Source organism: Hyla sarda, chromosome 1 (genome assembly GCF_029499605.1).
Source record: "Hyla sarda isolate aHylSar1 chromosome 1, aHylSar1.hap1, whole genome shotgun sequence".
Taxonomy (NCBI): domain Eukaryota; kingdom Metazoa; phylum Chordata; class Amphibia; order Anura; family Hylidae; genus Hyla; species Hyla sarda.
In genome coordinates, this window is record NC_079189.1 from 242,861,108 (window position 1) to 242,888,382 (window position 27,275).

The following is a 27,275-nucleotide window of genomic DNA, read 5'->3' on the forward strand; positions in this document are numbered from 1 at the left end:
GTGATGTCATGAGGGGGTGGGGCCGTGACGGCACACCCCGCCCCCTCAGTGCAAATCTATGGGAGGGGGAGTGGCGGCCCATAGGCTTGCATTGAGGGGGCGGGGCCGTAACATCACGATACCCCATCCCCTGTATTGACCGCCATCAGCCACGGAGCAAACATAGCTCCAGGCTTCTGATGTACGGGGGTTCGGCAGGAGAGATGGGGAGAGGATAAGATGTCTAGGGGCGGAGTACCCCTTTAAGTCCCGGCATGTATTGATGTTAAGCAAACATTGTGCAGACTTCCACGAGGGGAGCTGTGCATCCCTTGTGGTCAGGGAATTGAACGAGTTAACATCCCTGTCCGTGGTGGAGACCATAAACAGAAACTTCTAGACCGTGAGGTCTTTTGGATTAAACTAGAAACGAGGTCTCCCCACAGACTGAATAAAAGAGACGATGTAATATTACATTACTGAAAACTCTGTTTTGTCAAGCATTATGTGTTGTCTTCGCTGATGTAAAGGGATATTGTTACTAACCTGCCTGCTGTTTGCTGATTTGAGATATAGTTACTGAGTTTTATCTACCTTTTATTCATTGTCCATCCCATATCTAAGTAGCAGTTGACACCATTTTGTTGGGCATTTTATGCTTAAATTGTATTTTCTTCAATATTTAATAGTATATACTCAGAATCTTATTGTTGTCAACAATTACGTGTGAACCCTACTATGATTATGTTTTTTGTTCTTTTTTATGATGATTATTTTATTGTAGTGTTCTCTTCACAAATACATATTTTTTCATGTTTGTTTATCTCTAATCATTTTATGTCATCACACTATAGTGGCCTGGACCTAATTTGAGCATCATCACTTCCACCTGTTGTGGGAAGTCTTTCCCCCTTTATAGGGAGACATTCTTGAGTTACCTGTGCCATGTAATTCCGTGTACATCATAATAAAGCAAGATTCTTAAGTGTGAGCTGCTGTGCTGGACAATCTTCTTGTGTCAATGGAGATTTCTTTACTTATGGTGAATAAGCGTATATATGTGCATATACACACAGGCATAAATAGCGTTTCCTGAATGATACTATTATTTTTCACTTTTTAAGTTGACCACATAAAGCCTATATAAAAGGTACATATAAAATATACTTGTGTAAGTAAACAACATTACATATACTTACACACAAAGCTTTTTCTTACCTGGCTTGTACATGCGCTCCATAGATATACACAGGTCCCCAATCCTACACTCAGTACATTCAGAGATGACCAGTCCACAAGATTAAGGTAGAAGTCATCTTGCAGTTCTGGGGCATCAAGTACCTTAAATGGAATTTTAGAAATCTTTCGTGTAGGTTTTCTAGGAGAGCGCAGTAGTTTCTGACTGTTAAGTGAGGCGAAAAAAAATTATAAATAAATATATTCATCATAACATCATACCTTGGACCTACTGAAAGAGAACCTGAAATGCTTACCTTTTGTTACTAACAGGTGACAAAGAATACGGAGATACTTCATTTCCATCATCAGGGCTTGATCGCTTTGAACTTAAGGAATACTGTACATTAAGTAAAAAAAAAAAATTAAAAAAAAAGTTGTTTAATTTACCAATAATTCCTAATGTTTTATATTAGATTTACCTACATAGAACACAGGGTATTCACTTATATCCCTCCCCATATGCACTTCATGATCGGTGCTATCCTGGTTCACAGAATATCATGTTTATTGGCTAAATTAAAATGGAACACTAGGGATGGGAGTATAACAAGAAGATTACCGTGAAAAGGCTCTTCTTTTCAGGGGTCGATGGTTGAAGTCGACGGTCTTCAGTTTGGGGGTCTTGAACTTTTTCAATTCCAGCACCCAACAGTTCATTCTTCAACAAAGCAGAGTATGCTAAGCCATCTGAAACACAAAGCCATCTGTAAGCGATCTGCAGGGGTGTGGAAATGTAATCAACTACTTGTCCCCGGGACTAAAACAGAGCAAAACTACTTTTGTCCACGCAAAGTACCGCCAAACCAGGACGTAATTTACATCCGTGGTCGTTAAGCGGTTAATAGTTCGGACATTTAAGCACACGGCGATACCACATATGTTTAGGTTTATTTTTATTTTTTTTACATTGTTCTATTTAAAAATACGAAAAAGGGGAGGGATTCAAACTTTTATTAGGGAAGTGGTTAATCCATGTTAACTTTTTACAATTTTTTATTCCCAAAAGGAGACTATTACATGCAATATTCAGACTGCAAACATTGACCAATGCTGCTTCATTGAACAGCATTGATCAATTTTATCGCCGCTCCATAGGCTTCATGGAGCATTGAAACACCAATGGGACGGCGAGGAGGCAGGTAAGGGTCCTTCCGCCGTCCTCTTAGCTGATTGTGACCTCACGATTTCACCACAGGTGTGCCTATCAGCTCTGTTGAGCAGCTTGGATTGTTTTTATTTTTTTTACATTTTAGATGCCACAATGAAAATTCAAAGGGTTAATGCCGGGTATCTGCCCAATAGGCAATGTCGGGCATTAGACACGGGTCCCTGAGCTGATAGCTGTTGGGACTAACTAGCTATGATGTGCGCTCAGCTGCCTCTTTGTCCTTTAAGGGGTTAAAAACAGCTTAGGCAAGATAATAATGTTTTTCTTTTCGGGGGGAAAGGGGGGGGCACAGCACCTCGCCACACAAAGCCAGTAACTGCCACGCCTATAGTGAGGGGAATGAGCCTTAGGCTGCCTGGAGAGTCAATTTCAATAACATTTTAGAACTCAGGAAGAATTGACGTATTGATTATTTCTAAGGAATCCACTTGGAAATGCAATGCAGTCTTTGGAGCTGGTGCATTTCCGAGCGGTCCTCTTCCCACTAATTTTCTGGGCGGACATTACAACGTGTGAAGATAGCCTTGAAGGGGTTTTCCAGTGCAGGATAATGGCTGCCTGAAAAAAAAAAAAGCAATACTTGCCCAATTTCCCACCATTTCTACCACTGTGGCCAGTGATTGACTAAGCGGGAATTTCCGGTGTGCTGATCAGTGTTGTTCCCACGGCAAAATGTCTGTGCGGAATTAAGCCAGAATATTCCGCTGCAGCAGACCCCTATTGATTTCAATGGGATTCTGCTGCACTGTTCACACAGATTTGTCTGCTGCAGAAATGCCAATTCCAGTGTCACTAAAAAGAATAAACTTGCCTATTCATGCATTTCTGTTCCTAGCACCTGACGGATTTTTCAAACGTGCGGAACGTCCACATGCGTTTTCAGTGCAGAATGTCCACACATTTTAGGAAAAATTGGATGTCCAGCACCGGAGTCTCAGATAAAAGCTGTAAGTCTTTATTGAAGTAGTCACAGGATACAAAAATCCCAGAACACAATGCCTATGTGTTTCAGGCAGTCCTGCCCTTAGTCATGTCATGATGCCATGACTAAGGGCAGGACTGCCCAAGACGTGTAGGAGTTGTATTCTGTGATTTTTGTATCCTGCGACTACTTCAATAAAGACTTACAGCTTTTATCTGAGACTCCGGTGCTGGACATCCAATTTTTCCTACGTAGTTGTTTTGAGGGGAGGCACTGCCGTCCGGGCCAGACTATGGGTCCTGGAGAGGGGATTGGAGCTGCTCGAACTTTTGTTTTGCAACCCAGTCCACACATTTTATGCCGTGTGAACATGACCTAAGATAAGTACTGTCAGAGCAGCAGCAGCGGTCAATCTGGCAGGTAAGTAAGACTTATTTTTTAGTTTTAAGGCAGACCTTCCTTATAGTACTGTCCAGATTGACTGCTGTTGTAAAGATCAAGCCCATTCCCAGCATACCTAGTGGTAGTATAGCCATGCTTACATTGTCCAGAGAATCTCTTTAACATTATAATGTTAATAAATTATGTAAAGCCTCACCTTTCCCACTATCAGAAGTTGCATCTTTGGCTTTTCTGTTTTGACTAGGAGATTTCTCATTTTCCTATATATAAAAAAAAAATAAAAAGCCACAAAACGTAAGACACCTATAAATCTTAGTCATTACTTTACATTTAGCACTTGCATCCACTTACATTAACATTATACTTACGTTTATTCTGTGAAAGTTAATACTCCAGTTTGCTCCAGCTCTAGATGGAATAAACCTATCTCCATGCTTACTTGGAGAGGACATAGGAGAATTGGATGGTGTCAGTGTTCTTCTCATCTCAGATACCTGCATGAAGAACAAGATAAAAAAAAAAGAGCATATATTCAGAAGATTATAGCAGCAGTTTAAAGAAAATAGGGAAAGAAATTATTAAGTTATATTATATACTAATTTTTTTCAAAGCAATGGTCAGTGAAATCTGCGGTCTGCTAGTAGAGTCAATAGATCGTGGAGTGGCCAGCATGGAGGCCTTCGACTGCCATAGAAACCAATAGACACCCCTTAAATATGTTGTGGACTGGAGCTATCATTCAGGCTCTCAAGTGCTGCAATCCCTATAGATCATGACACTTAAGGGGTTCACTGCCCCAAAGGATAAGGAATAACATGTCTGATCGCAGGGGGTCCAGCTGTCATGCCTCCTCCCATAGACATGAGATCGCGGGTATAGGGGATAACATGTCTAGCCCTTGAGTACCCCTTAAAGGAGTTAAATGATGGACATAGTCACTCACAGTCTATGAAGCAAGCGCAGATTCTACTCTCGCTTCATAGACAGAACACACACCATAATGTAAAGGTCAGTCATGGGTGTTAAGGCACAGGCAACCAAGCTGTACAATGATGTCCATCGTCAGGAAGGGATAAATATACTGGTAGCAAATGGGTTTAATTTCTTTTCTTTTCATTTTTTTATATATAAAAATGTAAACGTATTCTCAAAAATGTCTATAACAACAATGCTAGTAAATACTGTTTGTATAGGAGGCCTCAAGCCAGCATGTGCTTATAATTGTAAGGTTAAAGGGGTAGTCCAGTGGTGAAAAACGTATCCCCTATCCTAAGGATAGGGGATAAGTTTGAGATCGCGGGGGGTCCGACCACTGGGGCCCCCTGCGATCTCTCTGTATGAGGGCCAGGCTCTCCGGCCAGATAGCGGGTGTCGACCCCTGCACGAAGCGGCGGCCGACACGCCCCCTCAATACATCTCTATGGCAGAGCCGGAGATTGCCGAAGGCAGCGCTTCGGCTCTGCCATAGAGTTATATTGAGGGGGCGTGTCGGCCGTCGCTTCGTGCGGAGGTCGACACGCCCCCTTCCCGCGGGCTGTCGGGGCTCCGTACAGGAGATCGCAGGGTGCCCCAGCAGTCGGACCCCCCGCGATCTGCAACTTATCCCCTATCCTTAAGATAGGGGATAAGTTGTTCACCACTGAGTCACCACTGGACTACTCCTTTAAGGAACAAGGCAAAGCAAGTATGTGACTTTTTTTTGTGGCACTTCAAGCCGAGTGATCACCAAGGAGGTGACACGTGTGGATATGCGCCACATATGCTTTGTGACCAGACTCCCCTGTTCCCTATTTGTGATGTCAGAAGAAGCCCCATCATCACTGATCATAGTATCTACTTGGATACCAGCAGTCATGCTTTAGTACAGTTGGCAATAGCCAGGAAGGCTGCACAAATATTGTATCATAAGTAGATTTTGGCTTATGCAGCACCATCACACAGAAGTGTTTTACATACTTAAAAAATTTTAATTATTTTTTTTTTTAAATCAATGGAGAAGGGCTGGGCGGTATGCCGGTTCATGCCGAATACCAACATTTTTGTGCTGCACAATATGAATTTTAATCCTTACCGCAATACCGGTTTGGCCCCTCCCCCCTTGGGAATAAATTAATCTCAGCCCAGCGCTGCACTGCGCTGTTCCCACATCGGGGAACTAATCATATGTGACCCGCGAGTGCTGTTCTGCCCCCCCCAATTAATTATCAGCCCAGCGCTGTCCCCATCAGGGTACTACTCACATGTCACCCGCAAGTGCTGCCCTCCTCGTCCTTTGTTCCGGCCGTCGGCGCTGACACTCTATACCAGTGGTCTCCAACCTGCGGACCTCCAGATGTTGCAAAACTAAACTCCTAGCATGCCCGGACAGTCAACGGCTGTAGGTCCACAGGTTGGAGACCACTGCTCTATATTGTGCGGTATCCCTATGCTCGGGCTGCAAAAGGTAAACAAAAACTTTAATGCACCTACGTCGGACATACGCTGGGGACGGGCACGTCCGAGAGCTGTCAGCCTATCACCAGCCACAGTGATGTTCCGCCTCGGCCGGTGATAGGCTGAGCCCACTGGCACGTAAGAAGCCGGCTTCTTACATGACAGTGGACGCGGCCTATCACAGGCCGAGGCGGAACATCACTGCGGCTGGTGATAGGCTGACAGCTCTCGGACGTGCCCGTCCCCAGCGTAAGTCCGACGTAGGTGCATTAAAAAGTTTTTGTTTACCTTTTGCAGCCCGGGCATAGGGATACCGCACAGTATAGAGTGCCAGCGCCGGTGGCCGCAACAAACAGGACGAGGAGGGCAGGGATTGCGGGTGACGTGTGAGTATTTACCTCGATCGGGATGTGGGCTGATAATATTGGGGGGTGGGGGGGAATACCGTTAGATACTGTGGATCCGCCAAAAGTTTAAAAAATACTGTGATACACACATTTGGTCATACCGCCCAGCCCTACAAGCAGCTAGGCAAGGAACTGAAGGCAACCCTATTTTTTTATCTAAGAGCTGAGGAACGTGCTCTCGAATCACCCAAAGTGAAAGAAAAAGTGCAGGCAACCCTATAACCCTATTCAATTGAGTGCAGGTCACATACAGAGGAAAAAACTGTGAAAGGGATGCAGCAATACGACAGCGCTGTACCCTCTTCACTCTGAGGTCCCTGAGGTAGAGTCCCCCCCAACATAACGCGATAAAACAGTCTAGCAATATGCCATTTCTTTATGAGATTGGAATACCCATCTAAACACGTGTATCACAACAGAAAGATTGTGTGATGTCAGATAACCGGTTAGATCTGTTACATACAGAGCCCCCAATCACCAATGTAGTCCAAAGTATAAAAACTTTAAAGTCCATATCGCCAACTGTGAAGCTATAGCAAGTCACAGACCACACAGCCACCCATAGAAGCGAAAGTTACAATAAATCCATTGTCCTCCTCCAGTCACTGAGCACAGCCAAAACTCCAGCTGGTACAGAGCCACACTCCCAGTATTACTAAAGCCTGGCACAAATACACCGTGCCCCCAGCCACCATACTTACCCACAGCTTACAGTTCTGAAGTTCGCAGAGTGGAGCAAGCAGGGGTCTCTTCATTGTAAGGATAGCAGTATGGACAGATCTACAGCCTGTGCTCACTATGAGGCTGCGGGTCAAGTGCTCCTCTTTACCAAAAACAAAAAAGAGGGCTGTTCCTTGAATATAAACAATGTGGCAGCTGGAAAGGGGCGGAGTTAAGTGGTAGTAGAGGGAGAAAGCTGAAAATGGAGGGAATTGGGGGATGGGGTGTAGACAATAAAACAGGGGCTGTTGTAGAAGTGTAGACTGAAAGAGTTAACACGCAGCATAACTTATCTGCTGTGGCAAATCCGTGGTGAAATTGCAGCATAAGCCATAGGTATTACATGTGGATTTACTGCAGAATTCACACACTATTTTTGACCAGAGTGGAATAAACCCAGTCCTACATTGAGGCTACCTTTACACACAGTATTTGCTTTCTAACTTTCTGACTTATTAGTGGTGTAAAATTATTAAAAAAAAAAAAAAAAAAGAAAATCTAACAAATGTGCCCCAAATTTTCAAAAGCCATGCCCCAGTTCTGAATATCTGGTGCTAATAAAACAGCATTGACTACAAAAGTCTTTAAAGTGATGAAATCCACAACAACAAAAGGAATCTGCAGCATGCTCACATGTCCACTAAAATCTCATACTGTTTATGCAGCAGACTGCCAACTTACAATGAATTGCAGAAAATCTGCAGCATTTCTACTCCCTTAGGCAGAGACACACAGTTTACTGTTTTTCATGCAGCTTTTTGAGCCAAAGCCAGAGAGGTGGGAAAGAAGAGTATAAGGCTAGGATTCCAATTAGGTTTTTGCACTGCTTTTTTTTTAGGCTTAAAAATGCCAGAAAAAACGCCAGATGCAGTAGGGATGGAAAAAAAAGAATTTAACAACAACATTCATTTTTTATAATGAAATTTTAATACATTTTTAATAAAGTGTGTGTGTTTCACTTTTTTTCCCCTCTCTATTTTTAACATTTTTTTTTAGGTAGTACTACTACTCTCAGCATGGAACAGACTGTTCCATGATGGGAGTAGTAGTACCTGTACTAATGGACAGATCGCCCCGGGTGTCACTCCCGACACCCGATGCGATCATCCATAATATAGCAGAGATGCGGAGCGGCTCTATACAGTGCTCGCATCTCTGCACTATACTCCGCCCAGTGATGTGAATAGAACATCATTCATTCATATTTTCTGCTCAGAGTGGGGATTGGCCAGATGGTTGCAGCCAATCACCGCTCTCAGAGGGAAATATGAATGAGTGATGTTCTATTCATATCACTGGCCGGAGTATAGTGCAGAGATCAGAGCGTAGTAGAAAGACGCTCTGCATCTCTGCAATAGAAAGGACGATCGCATCGGGTGTCAGGAGTGATACCCACTGTGATCTGTCCTTAAATGCAGGTACTACTATTCCCAACATGGAGCACACTTTGCTCAATGATGGGAGCTGTAGTACCTGCATTAATACAGATCACAGCAAGTGTCACTTCTGACACCCGTTGCGAGTTTCTGCATAATGACAAAACGGGGGCCGCTTTGTTTTTAAAGGGAACCTTACAGACAGAGGGCAGTACAATATAGACAGGCATGCCGTTTCCAGCGGTCTGTCATTTCTGCAAGTATGTACAGTTGTTAAGTCAAACTTACATACTCCACTGTGAGAGAGGAGTCCAGCATATTTATTAGGCACCGCTGCCCTGCCTATCTGTGGATGACTGACAGGCTTCACTCTATGTACAGTGAATGGGAGAATCCGGATGAATACGTCAGATTCATCACTTGCCGCACTGGGCGCATACTGCAGACTTCAACATGTACTATGTATCTGCATATGAAAGAACACTGGAAACAGCATGCCTGTCTATATTGTGATGCCCTCAGCAACAGCAGCATGTTCTGTCTGTAAAGTTCCCTTTAAAAACACAGCGGACCCCCGTTTTGTCACATATGTATGTTTTTATGCACCAGTTATAGCTTCCCGTATAATGAATAGATGCGGCCGGCCGCTTTTCTATGGTCCCCTGTACTGACGTATATATAAAAATATATATACATACATACATATACACACACCTATTCATATTTCCCACAGAGAGTTGTGATTGGCTGGAACCATCTGGCCAATTACAGCTCTCTGCGGGAAATATGAATAGGTGTATATATATACGGCAGTGCAGGGGACCATAGAAGAGCGGCCGGTTGCATCTATATATTATACAGGAGGATCGCAATGGCGATCTGTCTATTAGTACAGGTACTACTACTCCCATCATGGAACAGTTCCATGCTGGGAGTAGTAGTACTACCTAAAAAATAAAAAAAAGGGGAAAAAAAACACACTACATTTTAATTATTGTCGGCTACATTTTTAGTGCCCTGCCCACATAAATTGATCCCTGTTTAAAAATGTATAAAGATGTTAGAAAAAAAAAAAAAAAGATACATTTCATTAAATACAATTTTTTCCGTCACTACTATATCTTTTTGATTATTATTTTTTTAATGGTACCCTATGAAATTTTTATAAAAAATAAAAAAAGGTATCTCCATCACTTTTTTGGATCGCCAAAGTCCAAAAAAAGTTAAAAATAACATGTCATTTTTCTTGGCGTTTTTGCTCTCCCATAGACTTCTTTGGGAGGAAAAGGCCACGATTTCTGTGCAAAAAACGCCAAACTAGGTTTTGAGGGGCGTTTTTTGGAAAACCAGCCTCTGAGCCCAAAATTACTGAAAAACACCAAAAAGGATTTAAAAAAATGGCAAACTGAAAAACGCAGGTGGATCTGGCATTTTGCTGTTTACTATTGACTTGCAGCAAACATCTGGATGCAGCGTTTTTTCGCAAAATGGGCGTTTTTTACGGCGTTTTTGCTAGAAAATCCTCAGTGGAATTCCAGCCTAAAGGGTTCACTCTATAATCTCCTGACAGATATTCCAGGAGCAGATAGCGCTGACTGAAATCAGGACTGTGAAGCATAAAACAGCAAAGTATTCCATGCGGATTCGGATGAAGGAATGCTTGATCATCTTTTGAGCGGTGGAAGCTCAGCCGTTGCAATTCTATTGTGTGCACTGCGCAGTGAAATTCCTTTAACCGCAGTGAAATTTCAAGACAGAACCCCGTCTAAGTACTTTTTTATTTCCCATTGGTTTGGGATCCACTTTTGGCCTTCCTTAAAACCTGCAAGTATAATTTCAGCCTTAAAACTCTTCCCTTATGGACGTTATGTGAACTAGCAAATAAAGCAGGCAACAAACACTCAGCAACCAAGGTGACCAAAGTGTGAATCCTGCCACACATCACATTATCCCAATAATAGTATTAGCAGTGGGGGTCTACCATCTGTTCCCCGAGTAGTATCTACCGCAGCTGTCAGTTCCAGCATTCAGCAGCAGATGCCCAACTGGGGGTGCAGAGAGGCATATCCAGCTGTCAGCTGATCAAAGAGCCACACGGGGCAAAACACAAACATCTGACTTTTTTACAAATAGACTAAAGTCTATTTCCTTGATGTAATTAATTGATTCTATAGGTTAATAATAGCCTATCCTTTTTTGTCAGGATTTTTATTCTTAAAAGGAAATGTGTCATCAGAAAATGGCAGATTTAAAGTTAAAAGTTTGTGTTAAACATTTTTGATTTTTTAAAATCTAATTTCCCCATCGTCTAAATTATAAAATAAATAACCAGTGGTATTGTAACCTATGGTTTATGGGAGAGGTCCCCAACCCATTCTTCAAGGCCCACCAACAATACAGAATTAGAAATTTTCCCTGTTCAGTTCCAGCAGAGTAACTGAAAAACAATGTTGGTGTGTCTTGAAGCGGGGATCAAAAGTTTGGGCACCCCAGGTAAAAATTTGTATTAATGTGCATAAAGAAGCCAAGGAAAGATGGAAAAATCTCCAAAAGGCATCAAATTACAGATTAGACATTCTTATAATATGTCCACAAAAGTTAGATTTTATTTCCATCATTTACACTTTCAAAATAACAGAAAACAAAAAAAATGGTGTCTGCAAAAGTTTGGGCACCCTACAGAATTTATAGCATACACTGCCCCCTTTGCAAAGCTGAGACCTGCCAGTGTCATGGATTGTTCTCAATCATCATCTGGGGAGACCAGGTGATGTCAATCTCAAAGGTTTTAAATGCCCAGACTCATCTGACCTTGCCCCAACAAACAGCACCATAGGTTCTTCTAAGCAGTTGTCTAGAAATCTGAAACTGAAAATAGTTGAAGCTCACAAAGCTGGAGAAGGCTATAAGAAGATAGCAAAACGTTTTCAGATGTCAATATCCTCTGTTCAGAATGTAATTAAGAAATGGCAGTCATCAGGAACAGAGCAAGATCTGGAAGACCAAGAAAAATAGACAGAGCAGCAGGATTGTGAGAAAAACAATTCAAAACCCACGTTTGACTGCACAATCCCTCCAGAAAGATCTGGCAGACACTGGAGTTGTGGTACACTATTCCACTATAAAGAGATACTTGTAGATATATGGTCTTCATTGAAGAGTCATCAGAAGAAAACCTCTTCTATGTCCTCACCACAAAAATCAGCGTTTGAACTTTGCAAATGAACATATAGACAAACCTGATGCATTTTGGAAACGTATTCTGTGGACCGATGAGGTTAAAATTTTACTTTTTGGCCAGAATGAGCAAAGGTACGTTTGAAGAAGAAGGGGAACAGAATTTAATGAAAAGAACCTCTGTCCAACTGTTAAGCATGGGGGTGGATTAATCATGCTTTGGGCTTGTATTGCAGCCAGTGGCACAGGGAACATCTCACGAGTAGAAGGAAAAATGGATTCAATAAAATGTCAGCAAATTTTGGATGCTAACTTGATGCCATCTGCGAAAAAGCTGAAGTTAAAGAGAGGATGGCTTCTACAAATGGATAATGATCCTAAACACACCACGAAATCCACGGGGGATTACATCAAGAGGCGTAAACTGAAGGTTTTGCCATGGCCTTCACAATCTCCTGACCTCAACATAATTGAAAATCTATGGATAGACCTTAAAAGAGCAGTGCGTGACAGACAGACCAGAAATCTCAAAGAACTGGAAGACTTTTGTAAGGAAGAATGGTCAAAGCTACCTCAAACATGAATTGAAAGACTCTTGGCTGGCTACAAAAAGCGTTTACAAGCTGTGATACTTGCCAAAGGGGGCAGTACAAGATATTAGCTCTGCTGGGTGCCCAAACTTTTGAAAACGCTATTTTTTTGTTTTCTGTTATTTTGAAAGTGTAAATGATGTAAATAAAATCAAACTTTTGTTGACATATTATAAGAATGTCTAATCTGTAATTTGATGGTATTTGGAGATTTTTCCATCTTTCCTTGGCTTCTTTATGCACATTAATAATTTTTTTTTACCTGGGGTGACCAAACTTTTGATCCCTACTGTAAGGACTGGGTTTGGGACCATTGGTTAAAAGGGGTATTCCATTGGCCAGCCTTCTGGCTGCGTTCGGAACAACGCCAGGATCCAGGAAGTGCCAGCTGACTTTCTACTCTAAGGACTATTTTAAAAATAAATCTGTAGCCATGCCGTTTTCAGTCTGGCCACTAGGCCTAAAATTAAAGTGGTATTCCAGGAAAAAACTTTATATATATCAACTGGCTCCAGAGAGTAAACATATTTGTAAATTATTTCTATTAAATTATTTCTATTAAAAAATCTTAATCTTTTCAGTACTTATGAGCTTCTGAAGTTAAGATTTTTTAATAGAAGTAATTTACAAATCTGTTTAACTTTCTGGAGCCATTTGATATATCAAAAAAAGTTTTTTCCTGGAATACCCCTTTAAGCTGAGACTTTTCCTGGAATACCCCTTCAAGCTGTTCTGCCTGCAATGATAAGGAGGAGGCTAATGAAAAGTGATCTGTACAGCATAACAGTGAAAAGTGACACCATTAGATAGAGAACACAAAAGGAGCTCAGTCTCTGCTACCGGAAGAATAATCTCTGCACAGGTCACACAGCATGTTTAACCCCTTAAACGACCATAATAGGATGGTGGGAGCTGCCCTTTAAAGGAGTTAAAAGCCCCAAAGAATAGCAAGGAGATGTTCATTGGGGGAGATTTATGAAAACCTGTGTAGAGGAAACAGTGCATTTGCCCATAGCAATCAGATTGCTTCTTTAGTTAAAAAAAAAAAAAAAAAACTCTACAAAATGTAAATGTTCATTGGTTGCTATGGGCAACTACTCTTTATCCTCAACACTGGTTTTGATAAATCTCCACCATGTGGCTTGTTGTACAGCACCTCTCTAAATTCTAAATGCTGTTAAAAACTCAGGCAAAATGGCTGCCCATATAATAGTGTACAAAAAAATAAATAAAAATTTGACAATAGAAACAAAAAAGGACATTGCGTGCCTGGTGCTTATCAGTACAAATATAAACAATTTGGAATGTATGAGCTTGTCATGCTAATGAAGGATACAGCAAATGCTAATATGCAATCTGCAGGCCAGCAGTTTGAGCTGGAAACGGCCCGCAAAACGTCGAAAAAAAACACCATTTTTTTAAAAGACAAAGGGGGAGATTTATCAAAACCTGTCCAGAAGAAATGTTGCCGAGTTGCCCATAGCAACCAATCAGATTGCTTCTTTCATTTCTGGAAAGGCCTCTAAAAAAAAATTAAAGAAGCAATCTGGGCAAATCAGCAACTTTTCTTCTGGACAGGTTTTGATAAATCTCCCCCCCCCCCCCCCCCAAAAGGTGGAGATGTATGAAACTTTGTGTAGAGGAGCTAAGGAGCAGTTGCCCATTACAATCCAATTACAGTTTTAATATTTTTTTTTTAACACACTACAGGCCTTTTATATAAGGAAACTGGAATATGATTGGTTGCTATGGACAACTGCACCACTAAGCCGTAAAGAAGAAGTAGTATCCAAAGGATAGGGGATAAGTTTTAGATCGCGGGGAGTCCGAGAGCTGGGCCCCCCCCCGGGATCTCCTGTTTGGAGCCCCAGCTCTCCTTCACAGCGGCGAAGATTGCCCATAGAGCTAAATGGAGGGGGCGGGGGTCGTGACACGCAGCTGTGAAGGAGAGCAGCGGCTTTAAACAGGAGATCACTGGGGGCCCCAGCACTCAGACCCCCGTGATCCAAAACTTATCCCCAATCCTTTGCATAGGGGATAAGTTTTTTTTTACATGATACTTCTCCTTTAAGCCCCTTGCACTTAATTTTAAAGGGGTTATCCATGGTATAAGTATCAGATCGTTGGGGACTTCTGCACAGAGCAGGGGTCGGCACCCCCCCAACTCTATGGAAGAGCCGAAGCACTTTACTCCTGTATCTCTGGCTTTCCCAGAGATGCATAGAGGGCATATGTCAACCACTGCTATATGCCAGGCATCAGGCAGGAGATCCTTTGGATAGGGGATAAATTTTTCTGAACTGAATTAGCCCTTTAAAGCTGCGAGACCCATTCACACTGAGGAATTCCGCCGCTGAAATTGTTCCGCACAGAGAATGAACATGTTCATTCTTTGTGCGGAATTCCGCGTGCACTGCATAGCAGTCAATGGTGACGGCGCAGTGCCACGTGGTACTACCACCAAAGTATTTTCAGCGGCCGCCGTCAGACGGAATCTCAGCTCCCGGAATTCTGAGAGCGGAGATTCCGCAGTGCGAACGTACCCTAAGGTCATTATTGCAAAGTACATCAAAGTTTATGCGAAGACTCAATATTTACAGAGTAGTTCCTTTTATTTCAAGACTTCTGGGCCAAATTCTGACTGATGACAACTCTTTCAATGCTTGGATCTTATCACAAATTCCTTTTTTCTTTGTCCACAGGTTTCAATGAGATCTGAGCAGGTTCTTGGCCATGGACTGAAAATATAAATGTCTTCTTTATCAGGCCACTAAGATTTTACTTTTTCCTTGTAAGATGGGTCTCCATCATACTGTTCATCACCAAATTGCTCCTGGACCGTTGAAAGAAGTTGCTTTCGGAGGATGTTTAGGTACTATTCTTAATTAATGGCAGTGTTCTTAGCCATCAGAAAGGAGTCGGCCCAGAAGCTGATATCCACCATGCAAGGGTGAATTGCAAAAAAAAAGTACGATCAACACTGTAAATATTGGGCCTTTGCAAACATAAACTTGCTATATTTGTCAACAAAAATTTGTAAAACTTTGTCAAGTTCAAGCCAAAAATTGGATATGGTTGAAAAATTAACAGAACGGAGTAACTAGGTGACTCTGTTTAGGTCATTGGACTTAAAGGGGCCCGAGCAGATCCGAGTATGGATACGTCCGCAGGAGGATTAGAGCCTCTTTGGATGGATTCGTGTCACAGAGGCACAAAACATGATGTAAAAATCACAGACAGCAAACTGTGAAAACCAAAATTTGTACCAGTCCGAAAACTTTAGGCTATAAATGTAAATTCCTTCATACATTTCTAAATGTTGTAATTGAAAAAAGGAAGACAGAGAAAAGCATATTTTAAGGGGTACTCTGGTGCAAAACAAATGTTATCAAATCAACCGGTGCCAGAAAGTTAAAACAGATTTGTAAATGACTTCTATTTAATAATCTAAAAGGAGTAGTCTCATGTATAGGGGATAAGTTTTAAATAGTCGGGGGTCCAAGCACTGGGGCCCCCCACGATCTCCTGTATGAAAACAGGAGATCACAGGGGCCCCAGTGCTCAGATCCCCCGCAATCTAAAATGTATCCCCCCAATCCTGTAAATAGGGGATGTTTTATTCCATGAGATCTCTCCTTTAATCTTGCCAACACTTATCAGCTGCTGTATACTACAGAGGAAGTTGTGTAGTTCTTTCCAGTCTGATCACAGTGCTCTAGGCTGACACCTCTGTCTGTGTCAGGAACTGCCAGATAAGAAGGAAATCCCCATAGAAAACCTCTCCTTCTCTACCAGATCATTTGAAAACATTTGTTTTCCACCATAGTACCCCTTTAAAGAAGGAGCAATGCAGGGTGTCCCTGGGTCTACTCATATAAAGGCTCTTCGACTTAAAGGGGTACTCCGGTGGAAAAACTTTTTTTTAAATCAACTGGTGCCACAAAGTTAAACAGATTTGTAAATTACTTCCATTTAAAAATCTTAATCCTTCCAGTCCTTATCAGCTGCTGTATGCTCCTCAGAAAGTTGTATTTCTTTCTGGAGTTCTTTTCAGTCTGACCACAGTGCTCTCTGCTGACACCTCTGTCCGTATCTGGAAATGTCCAGAGCAGGAGAGGTTTGCTATGAGGATTTGCTTCTACTCTGGACAGTTCCTGACATGGACGGAGGTGTCAGCAGAGAGTACTGTTGTCAGACTGAAAAGAATTCCAGAAAAAATACAACTTCCTGTGGAGCATACAGCAGCTGATAAGTACTGGAATGATTAAGTTTTTTTTTTTTAATAGATGTTACTTACAAAATCAGTTTAACTTTCTGGCACCAGTTGATTAGAATAACTTGTTTTCCACCGGAGCACCCCTTTAACTAGTATCCAAAAGCCTGCAGTGGCACCAGTAGTCCCAGTGGTGCTCAGCATGTTATAAAACACAAAGTTCTAAGTCCACACAAAAGGAAAGTCTGTGGCACTCACCATAAAAACATCCTACTTTATTTGCGTTATGCATTATATGAAAACAATCCATCCGGGAGGGCACACCTCTTCCTGGTGGCCTACCGCCATTTAACACTACTACATGCCTTGCCAACAAACACTACAAGCTATTTGTCCCACAAGGTAAGTGTAAAAACATGGTAAACATAAAAAATACTAGAGATACAATAGTATTACATGGATCCATTCTATCAGTGGTCTACTGGACTATACAGTAGCTCAGTCCGGCCAGGGAGGCCTACTACAGGCCTTGGGCTACCATAACAATGGATCGTTGATGACATCGGAGGAGCTGATCCACAGCAATGCCAATTACACTGTTTAAATGACAGCAGCATTTAAACTGTAAATAGGCAGCAAGGGAGATCGCTCCATGCCGGCTATTAGCGGCAGCACTTGAGCCCGATCCTTACGCCCTTAACCGGCCATGAAGGATATATTCATCATGCACTTTCAAGGGGGTTAAACCCGAAGAAACTGTCCCAGTGGAAAGATGATAAAAATCATGCAACTTACACAAGGCATAGTGTTCTCATTCTGCAGGTTGATTTGTCGCAGAAGGCGCCTTTCGTAATCTTGGTCCATGATGGCAGCAAAGTGTAGAATCGGAAATGGGAATAAGAATGGAGTTGACCACGAGGTTCAGCTCTGGTGGTAGCGTCCACCTAATGCCTATGGCAGGGAGCTAAAGAAATAAAACCTCCGTTATTAAAAAGGATTTTAAATGTTTTACTTAAATAATAATATACTATTATATAACTGCAGACAAGCTCATATCATGAACAGTGACCCACCTAAGCTTAGATACTCAGTGCCCACCACTAAGAAACAAATCCGCTGGGTACAGTCCGAGCTTATCAGGTAGTCACATTATACATTATGAGGATTCATCAAAACCTGCGCAGAGGAAAAGCCAACCAGTTGCCCATAGCAACCAATCAGATCACTTTCATTTTTGCAAAGGCCTCTGCAAAATGAAAGAAGCAATCTGATTGGTTGCTATGGGCAACTGGCCAACTTTTCCTCAGCACAGGTGATAATTCTACCCCTATGCGCCACAAGATGTATGCGCAATTACATTACGTATATCAATAAGGGAACGCATGGAACTCTGCTTTATTGAGGACATATCTTGAACTAGAAAGTGGGTCAGGGAAACCTTCTTAAGCCATTATTCTATTTATACATATAAATTATACGCAAGAGAAAGCCTTATTACCAGTGTATTAAGCAACTTCCTAATGGAGAAAACACTGAAGGCCATTGCCGGAAAAAATGTCTAAATGTCTACAGTAATTTGTCAACCAGGAGACAGAGACCCAAGAACCTAACAAGCATGACTGTCAATAAGAATGTGTATCTCTACTAGCAGATACTGTAGTTCCTGTCCTCATTGGTCCACAGGACACTAAAGATGACTGTATATTTTAGGACAGTCCTGTGGGTTGAATGTGGTAGAATACAACATGAGAACATACATAAAAAAAAAAATCACACATTATAGTTGCATGTTCATCATTCATTACTTGCTAACATGCCATAAAAATGATAAAATGTTGCATTTATTTACATCCTCTGTCATCATTGTGATCTCCAAATTTTACCTAACTTTGATCAGAATACCAAGAGTTTAGAGAGAGCATAAGGAGCCATAAAGGCCAATCAAACAAGGGTTTATGGACACTTAAAGGGGTACTCCCACCCTAGACATCTTATCCCCTATCCAAAGGATAGGGGATAAGATGTCTGACCGCAGGGGTCCAGCCGCTGGGGACCCCTGCAATGTTGCATGCGGCACCCACCTGTTCATTGTCCGGAAGGGCTGGAGGGCCGTCATGCCACCTCCCATAGACTTGAATTGAGGGGATGGGCGTGATGTCACACGGGGGTGTAACGGACTTCCGTTCCAGTGGTCGCGACCGAGACCCTCCAGCACTTCCGGACAATAAACAGTTGGGTGCCGCATGCAACATTGCGGGGGTCCCCAGCGGTCAGACATCCTTTGGATAGGGGATAAGATGTCTAGGGTGGGAATACCCCTTTAAGGCTGGAACAGCAAGCCTATGATCATACAGACCATCAGGGAGTCCAGATGGGAACGTACCATTGCTCTTATTGGGGAGAGAGACCAGTTGCCTATAGCAATCACTTGGTTGGGCAACTGCTCTACATTTTTTGCAGAGATTTTGATCTGCCCCATTGTTTGTATATTTTGTTGACATATATTTCTTATACATTTACACCACTTTTGGGCGTATCTGCACCTTGCTCGCCAGTTTTGCTTTCTAACAGATGATGTCGGTAAGACTTAGCTGGAATTTTCAGACATTTGCTATTTACATTTTTTAAAAAGGTGTGATTTTGAAAAAAAATTTTTTTAAGTGCAATAATCCACTAAAAAGGTTTGAAAGAAAGCACCAAGATTCATAAATCACGAGACTATATGATGAATTTGGCGCATTTCAGGCAAGGTAGAAAGTGTGAAAATGTCGCGTTGTACATAAAAGTAACATGAATTTCCTTACACAACACTGGTGCAAGAATGAATCACACAGATCCATCAAAAGAACAAGAACTATGTATTCCTGATGCTGGACCCATATACTGGCATCATGGACCTGTACAATCCATCACGGTCTTATGATCTGTTTGGCTACGTTCACACTTTGGATATTCTTGCTCATGTCTTTTTGACTATTTTGCACTTTTGTCCATTTATTATTTCTTCTATTGTTCTGCACTTGTTATATAACATATTTAGGGGGATATAGGCTGGGTTCACATAACTTTTTTTCCCCAATACGGGACCGCGTACGGCTGGGGGGGGGGGGGGACGGTGTGAGCTAAAACCTTGCGCTCCCGTATCCCGCCCGGATGTAATTAATTTCAATGAGCCGGCCGGAGTGAGACGCTGTCTCCGGTCGGCTCGTTTTTGCCCTGTATGTGTTTTTCCACCAGACCTCAAACCATGGTCGACTACGATTTTAGGTGCGGTGGGAACCGCATACGGGGCAAAAATGAGCCGACCGGAGTCAGCGTTTCACTCCGGCCGGCTCCAATTACATACGGGCGGCATACGGCAGCGAAAGGTTTTCACTCCCCCCCCAGCCGTTTGCGGCCCAGTATTGGTAAAAACGTGATGTGAACCCAGCCTTATCAATACCTGAGCAAAGGAAGCGTTGACCAGTTGCCCATAGCAACCAGATAGCTTTTTATTTAATTTACCATTCCTTGATTTACTTTTCCGGCATCTCTTGTGAGTTCTTATTAAACATCACTTGATTCACCACACAAATAGAATATTTTTGAAGCCTTTTTTGGCCATAACAGAAAGAAAATGAGTCTTTTTTTTTTTTGCCAATTACATTGTGGAATTGGGGGAAAAAAATTGTACATAAAAATACACCCGTATTTTTTTCGCAGTTTGAACATAACCTTTATTTTAGTTCAATTATGATCGACTGACACAACGGAGCCATCCGGTTTCTGTCTCTATCCTATACAGTAGCACAGCATGTTATACTATTCAGGTTGTCAAACTGCCATGGAAACCTGACAGAAAAAAAGAAACATCAAGTATGAACAGAGCCTAAAAGAGCACAACTAGATTTAACCCATAGATGTCCTTAAAAACAGAATCTTCTTTTTTTAGAGCATATACAAAAGGTAGCGACAACAATGACATGAATCTCAGTCAGATAAGATTTGACAATGTGCATCATAAATCCAGGACATCCAGCAATGAAAAGCAGCAAATCTGTCCGACATTTATGTCCATGCTGTTGCTACCTTTAAAGGGGCCAGAAAGTTAAACAGATTTGTAAATTACTTCTATTAAAAAATCTTAAACCTTCCAGTACTTATTAGCTGCTGAATACTACAGAGGAAATTATTTTCTTTTTGGAACACAGAGTTCTCTGCTGACATCATGAGCACAGTGCTCTCTGCTGACATCTCTGTCCATTTTAGGAACTGTCCAGAGTAGGAAAAAATCCCCATAGAAAACATATGCTGCTCTGGGCAGTTCCTAAAATGGACAGATGTCAGCAGAGAGCACTGCGGTCATGATGTCAGCAGAGAGCTCTGTGTTCCAAAAAGTAAAGAATTTCCTCTGTAGTATTCAGCAGCTGAGAATTATTGGAAGGATTAAGATTTTTTAGTAGAAGTAATTTACAAATCTGTTTAACTATCTGGCACCAGTTGATTAAAAAAAAAAAAAAAAAAAAAGGTTTTCCACTGGAGTACCCCTTTAAGGAAGATAAGGCCATTTATGTGCAGGAACATCTACCATTTTATTCGTATGGATTTTTGCGCAGCACTATGGGAGCCGTCTGGAGTGGCAAGATGGGATTTTTCTCTATGGAACGAGATATAAGTAACACTACTCCATTCACCAGAACAAGGCACAACATGGGAGAACTCATTCCTCTCTTCTATAACAGGGGTATAGGCCACCCCTATATGATTCTGGGGGTCCCCTCAGGGAGGAAATATGGGGGCAAGTCTAGCTCTCAGCCACACATTATCAAATCTTTGCCATCAGTCCTCCATTAGGCCCATCTCCATTAATGGAGACCGGAGGGCTGTATGGCACAAGGCTGGGCACTTCCGAAACTGAGATGTAGTAAAGCCCCGCAGATCCAGTGCTCTTCTAGCTGCAGATATTGCAAAACTACAACTCCCAGCATGCCCGGACAGCCAACGGCTGTCCGGGCATGCTGGGAGTTGTAGTTTTGCAACATCTGGAGCGTACACAATACACTGGACTGACACTAGGAAACAAAGGGGTCAGAAATGTGGATGGAGACTGTGGCAGCCAGAAGAGACTGAGAGGACTGCGGGGCCGCACCGCACACCGGGCACAGCAGGGCTGACATGACAGGGGCACCAGGGTGGAGTGCCCGATTAATATCAGGCTACCAGCTAGTCGGGGTCTGTGCCCGGTGGGGGTGCAGAAAGAGTGGCACGTCAACCACCACATCCAACGGCTGACGCTGGGAGTTGGCAGACATGCCCCATACAGATCCCCCACCCCCCGTGCTCCCCACTTGCCTGATCCCCGGGATCCCAGCTTTCCGTTTACTTTGCAGTACCAATATGGCGGCGCTGCTGTATCTCGTCCTCCCCTCCCCCTTTCAGATTTACTTCCCGCATTGCACGTCGGGAACTGCTGGCAACGTCACGGCTTTCGAATCAACACAGGAAAGGCAGGCGCACGCGTCTCCGTGGAAACCAGACATGCGCAGAACGGAGCTAGGCGGCCATCTCTATGATAACTTGAGGATCCTATGGCGTCAGGATGGGGAGATCTGCAGTACTGGGTCCTGTCAGGATGTCCGCTGCCCTCTCAGTGTCATATGCTGGGATCTAGTAGTAAACCCCATCAGGGGTTCAAAGATCTAGGAATCTGAGCTACAGGGGGGAGATTTCTCATCAAATCTTGTGCAGAGGAACAGTGTAGCAGTTGCCCATAGTAACCAGATTGTTTTTATTTTCCAGAGATCTTTTAAAAAATGAAAGAAGCAATCTGATTGGTGCTCTGGGCAACTGAACTAGGGATATTTGGCACAAGGTTTGATAAATCTCTGCCAAAATGTTAGCATGCTGCTTCAAATTGTGGGAGGCACCCCATTGTTTGGTGTGTGGTGGCCCAGTACAGGAGTTGCATCCCTGTACCCTTGCTGTCCTGTCAGGTGGACTTTATTGCGGTGTTCCCCGAGTCCCTCTTTAATCTATGTAATGTAAATGGTTAATTATACCTTGTGTTATCTATTATAATGTCTTTATAGTGTAATTTGCCTTTAAATACTGTTACCAAGTGTTGTAACCAAGGAAGGTACCAGTGACCATGTGACTTAGGCTGCTTTCACACTGTGAAAAGGACCCGTTATATAACACCTATTATAAAATAGCGGGCGATCGCGGGGTTAAACCGCCATTAGAAAATCCCTAAATCCCTACGTTAGCAAATTCCATTATAGTCTATGGGATTTTTCTAATAGCCGCTTTAACCCGTTATCGCCCGCTATCCATAACGGGCCTTATTTTGTGACGGGCGATTGAATGGAAGAAATAGTGCATTCACTATTTCTCCCGTTACTATCTCCCGTCATAAAATAACACCCATTATTCTTATGAATAACGGGCAATAACGGATTAAAACAGCTATTAGAAAAATCCGGGACATTTTTGCGCGCTTTTCCTGCACATCTTTAACTCTTTCAGGTACAGCCACTACTACTTGAACGGAAGAAATAGTGCATGCACTATTTCTCCCGTTACTATCTCCCGTCATAAAATAACGCCCGTTATTCTTATGAATAACGGGCAATAACAGGTTAAAACAGCTATTAGAAAAATCCCATAGACTATAATGGAATTTTCTAACGTAGGGATTTAGGGATTTTCTAATGGCGGTTTAACCCCACGATCACCCGCTATTTTATAACGGGTACTTTTCACAGTGTGAAAGCAGCCTAATAGGGTGACCTATAGGACCCCTCCAGAGTCTCCCTCATAAAAACCCTGGGAAGAGCTAGCTAGGGAGTTCTAGTTTCAGTTTAGAGCATGCTGAGGAACAGTCAAGACCTGGAGACTGTCTGGTGTCCTGAGGAGACCCAAGGTTGACCACACTGCCAAGCTACATACGGGGTGAAGTCTGTCTAGTCAAGTCAGTCAAGATCAGTCTGCATAAAGTCAGCATGGGCCTGCAGCAAATTGTCCAAAATCCACTACAAGTTCCAGCGAACCCTAAAGTCTCTGAAGTCACTGGTCACCTCATTGGGCCTAACTGAGCTGTAAAGACTGTTCCATCTGTCTGCCTCAGTAAAGCTGCCATTGTTCCATAACTTGGCGTTGGAGTCATTATTCGCCCCATGCCTAGCCCAGGATCCAGTGGCCATATCTTCGGGTAAAACCATGCCCTGGCATCACGAACACAAGGGGTTAATGCTATCTGCCCCTAGGGTGATAACATCTGCCCTCCATCACACCCTTACCACAGGTGCCTTCCTCTATTTCTGCGGTCTCCCTTTGCCTACTTTATGGCACTGTCACTGTGTCTATAAGACGATGGTGCTAGTAGCTGCAGTAATACAGAGTCCTTGCCCATAAAAATCAGGGGTGACGCCGGGCACAAAAGACTGATACAGTGGGGATCAAAAGTTTGGGCACCCCAGTTAAAATTTTTTATTAATGTGCATAAAGAAGCCAAGAAAAGATGGAAAAATCTTGAAAAGGCATCAAATTACAGATTAGACATTCTTATAATATGTCAACAAAAGTTAGATTTTATTTCCATAATTTACACTTTCAAAATAACAGAAAACAAAAATGGCGCCTTCAAAAGTTTGGGCACCCTGCAGAATGTATAGCATGCACTGCACCCTTTGCAAAGCTGAGACCTGCCAGTGTCATGGATTGTTCTCAGTCATCATCTGAAAAGACCTGGTGATGTAAATCTCAAAGGTTTTATATGCCCAGACTCATCTGACCTTGTCCCAACAATCAGCACCATGGGTTCTTCTAAGCAGTTGCCTAGAAATCTGAAACTGAAAAAAGTTGACGCTCACAAAGCTGGAGAAGGCTATAAGAAGATAGCAAAATGTTTTCAGAAGTCAGTATCCTCTGCTCGGAATGTAATTAAGAAATGGCAGTCATCAGGAACAGTGGAAGTTAAAGCAAGATCTGGAAGACCAAGAAAAATATCAGACAGAACAGCTAGCAGGATTGTGAGAAAAACAATTCAAAACCCATATTTGACTGCACAGTCCCTCCAGAAAGATCTGGCAGACACTGGAGTTGTGGTACACTATTCCACAATAAAGAGATACTTGTACAAATATGGTCCTCATGGAAGAGTCATCAGAAGAAAACCTCTTCTACGTCCTCACCACAAAAATCAGGGTTTGAACTTTGCAAATGAACATATAGACAAGCCTGATGCATTTTGGAAACAAGTTCTGTGGACAGATGAGGTTAAAATTTTACTTTTTGGCTGGAATGAGCAAAGGTACGTTTGGAGCAGAAGGGGAACAGAATTTAATGAAAAGAACCTCTGTCCAACTGTTAAGCATGGGGGTGGATCAATCATGCTTTGGGGTTGTATTGCAGCCAGTGGCACAGGGAACATCTCACGAGTAGAAGGAAAAATGGATTCAATAATATTTCAGCAAATTTTGGATGCTAACTAAAAGCTGAAGTTAAAGAGAGGATGGCTTCTACAAATGGATAATGATCCTAAAAACAACTCGAAATCCATGGGGGATTACATCAAGAGGCGTAAACTGAAGGTTTTGCCATGGCCTTCCCAATCTCCTGACCTCAACATAATTGAAAATCTATGGATAGACCTTAAAAGAGCAGTGCGTGACAGACAGCCCAGAAATCTCAAAGAACTGGAAGACTTTTGTAAGGAAGAATGGTCATGTTACGCCGAGCGCTCCGGGTCCCCGTTCCTCCCCGGAGCGCTCGCCTCATCTTCGTTGTTGCAGCGCCCCGGTCAGATCCACTGACCGGGTGCGCTGCGGTCCCGCCTTCAGCCGGGGTGCGATTCGCGATGCGGGTAGCGCCCGCTCGCGATGCGCACCCCGGTCCCCGTACCTGACTCGCTCTCCCTCGGTCCTGTCCCGGCGCACGCGGCCCCGCTCCCTAGGGCGCGCGCGCGCCGGGTCTCTGCGATTTAAAGGGCCAGTGCACCAATGATGGTGCCTGGCCCAATCTTCCCAATTAGCTTAATTGGCTCCCTCCTGTGCACTTCCCTATATCTAGTCACTTCCCCTGCACTCCCTTGCCGGATCTTGTTGCCTTAGTGCCTAGTGAAAGCGTTCCCTAGTCTGTTCCTAGTCCGTGTTCCTGACCTCCTGCCGTTGCCCCTGACTACGATCCTTGCCGCCTGCCCCCGACCTTCTGCTACGTCCGACCTTGCTTCTGCCTACTCCATTGTACCGCGCCTATCTTCAGCATCTTCAGCAGCCAGAGAGGTAAGCCGTTGCTAGTGGATACGACCTGGTCACTACCGCCGCAGCAAGACCATCCCGCTTTGCGGCGGGCTCTGGTGAAAACCTGTAGTGGCTTAGAACCGGTCCACTAGCGCGGTCCTCGCCATCCCTCTCTGGCACAGGGGATCCACTACCTGCCAGCCGGCATCGTGACAGTAGATCCGGCCATGGATCCCGCTGAAGTTCCTCTGTCAGTTGTCGCTGACCTCACCACGGTGGCCGCCCAGCAAGCCCGACTGATCGCCCTTCTAACCCGTCAGCTGTCGGAAATGTCCACCATTTCGCACCAACTTCAGTCGCAACTTCTCCAGCAATCTTCTCCTCCGCCAGCTCCTGCACCTCCTCCGCAGCGAGTGGCCACTCCTAGCCTCTGCCTGTCCTTGCCGGACAAATTTAATGGGGACTCTAAGTATTGCCGTGGCTTTCTTTCGCAATGTTCCCAGCACTTGGAGATGATGTCGGACCAGTTTCCTACTGAAAGGTCTAAGGTGGCTTTCGTAGTCAGCCTTCTGTCTGGAAAAGCCCTGTCATGGGCCGCACCGCTCTGGGACCGCAATGACCCCGTCACTGCCTCTGTACACTCCTTCTTCTCGGAAATTCGAAGTGTCTTTGAGGAACCTGCCCGAGCTTCTTCAGCCGAGATTGCCCTGCTGAACCTGGCCCAGGGTGTTTCTTCCGTTGGCGAGTACGCCATTCAGTTCCGTACTCTTGCTTACGAGTTGTCTTGGAATAGTGAGGTTCTCTGCGCGACCTTTAAAAAAGGCCTATCCAGCAACATTAAAGATGTTCTGGCCGCACGAGAGACTCCTGCTGACCTACATGAACTCATTCACCTTGCCACTCGCATTGACATGCGTTCTTCCGGATGGCGTCTGGAGCTCCGCCTGGATATGGACTTTGTTCGCACGAAGCGTTTTTTCTCTCCGGCTCCTCTCCCCTCTGGTCCTCTGCAATCTGTTCCTGTGCTTCCCGCCGCGGAGGCTATGCAAGTTGACCGGTCTTGCTTGACACCTCAAGAGAGGACACTACGCCGCATGGAGAATCTTTGCCTGTACTATGCCGGTACCGAACTCTTCCTGAAGGATTGTCCTATCCGTCCTCCCCGCCTGGAAAGACGTACGCTGACTCCGCACAAAGGTGACACAGTTCTTGATGTCAACTCTGCTTCTCCACGCCTTACTGTGCCTGTGCGGATATCTGCCTCTACCTTCTCCTTCTCTACTATGCTCTTCTTGGATTCCGGATCTGCAGGAAAATTTTTTTTGGCCTCTCTCATCAACAGGTTCTACGTTCCTGTGACCAGTCTCGCCAGACCCCTCTACATCTATTGTTTTTACAATAAAAGATTGGACTGTCTCGTACGTTTCCACA

General features: G+C 43.5%; 2 protein-coding genes across 5 annotated transcripts in view; one reads left to right on the plus strand and one right to left on the minus strand.

Moving 5' to 3' along the window:
* Nucleotides 1-1,008, plus strand: part of TEKTIP1 (tektin bundle interacting protein 1) — a 75,112-nt gene extending 74,104 nt beyond the window's left edge. The window contains exon 4 of one of the 3 annotated variants that reach the window (XM_056569714.1): nt 834-1,008. In XM_056569714.1, coding sequence (XP_056425689.1) covers nt 834-947 — 114 coding nt within the window. In that variant the 3' untranslated portion in view covers nt 948-1,008. The remainder of the gene's footprint in view (nt 1-833) is intronic. The other 2 variants (XM_056569706.1, XM_056569693.1) reach the window with 2 other exon arrangements.
* FZR1 (fizzy and cell division cycle 20 related 1) overlaps nt 1-22,136 on the minus strand; it is a 38,073-nt gene extending 15,937 nt beyond the window's left edge. Inside the window, exons 1-7 of one of the 2 annotated variants that reach the window (XM_056569674.1) lie at nt 21,958-22,136; nt 17,422-17,590; nt 4,079-4,204; nt 3,907-3,970; nt 1,778-1,905; nt 1,473-1,555; nt 1,198-1,381 (exon numbers count right to left, since the gene is read on the minus strand). In XM_056569674.1, coding sequence (XP_056425649.1) covers nt 1,198-1,381; nt 1,473-1,555; nt 1,778-1,905; nt 3,907-3,970; nt 4,079-4,204; nt 17,422-17,490 — 654 coding nt within the window. In that variant the 5' untranslated portion in view covers nt 17,491-17,590; nt 21,958-22,136. Of the gene's footprint in view, nt 1-1,197; nt 1,382-1,472; nt 1,556-1,777; nt 1,906-3,906; nt 3,971-4,078; nt 4,205-17,421; nt 17,591-20,340; nt 20,459-21,957 lie in introns of those variants that run through there. The other variant, XM_056569682.1, reaches the window with a different exon arrangement.
* Between the last annotated feature and the right edge of the window lie 5,139 nt (nt 22,137-27,275).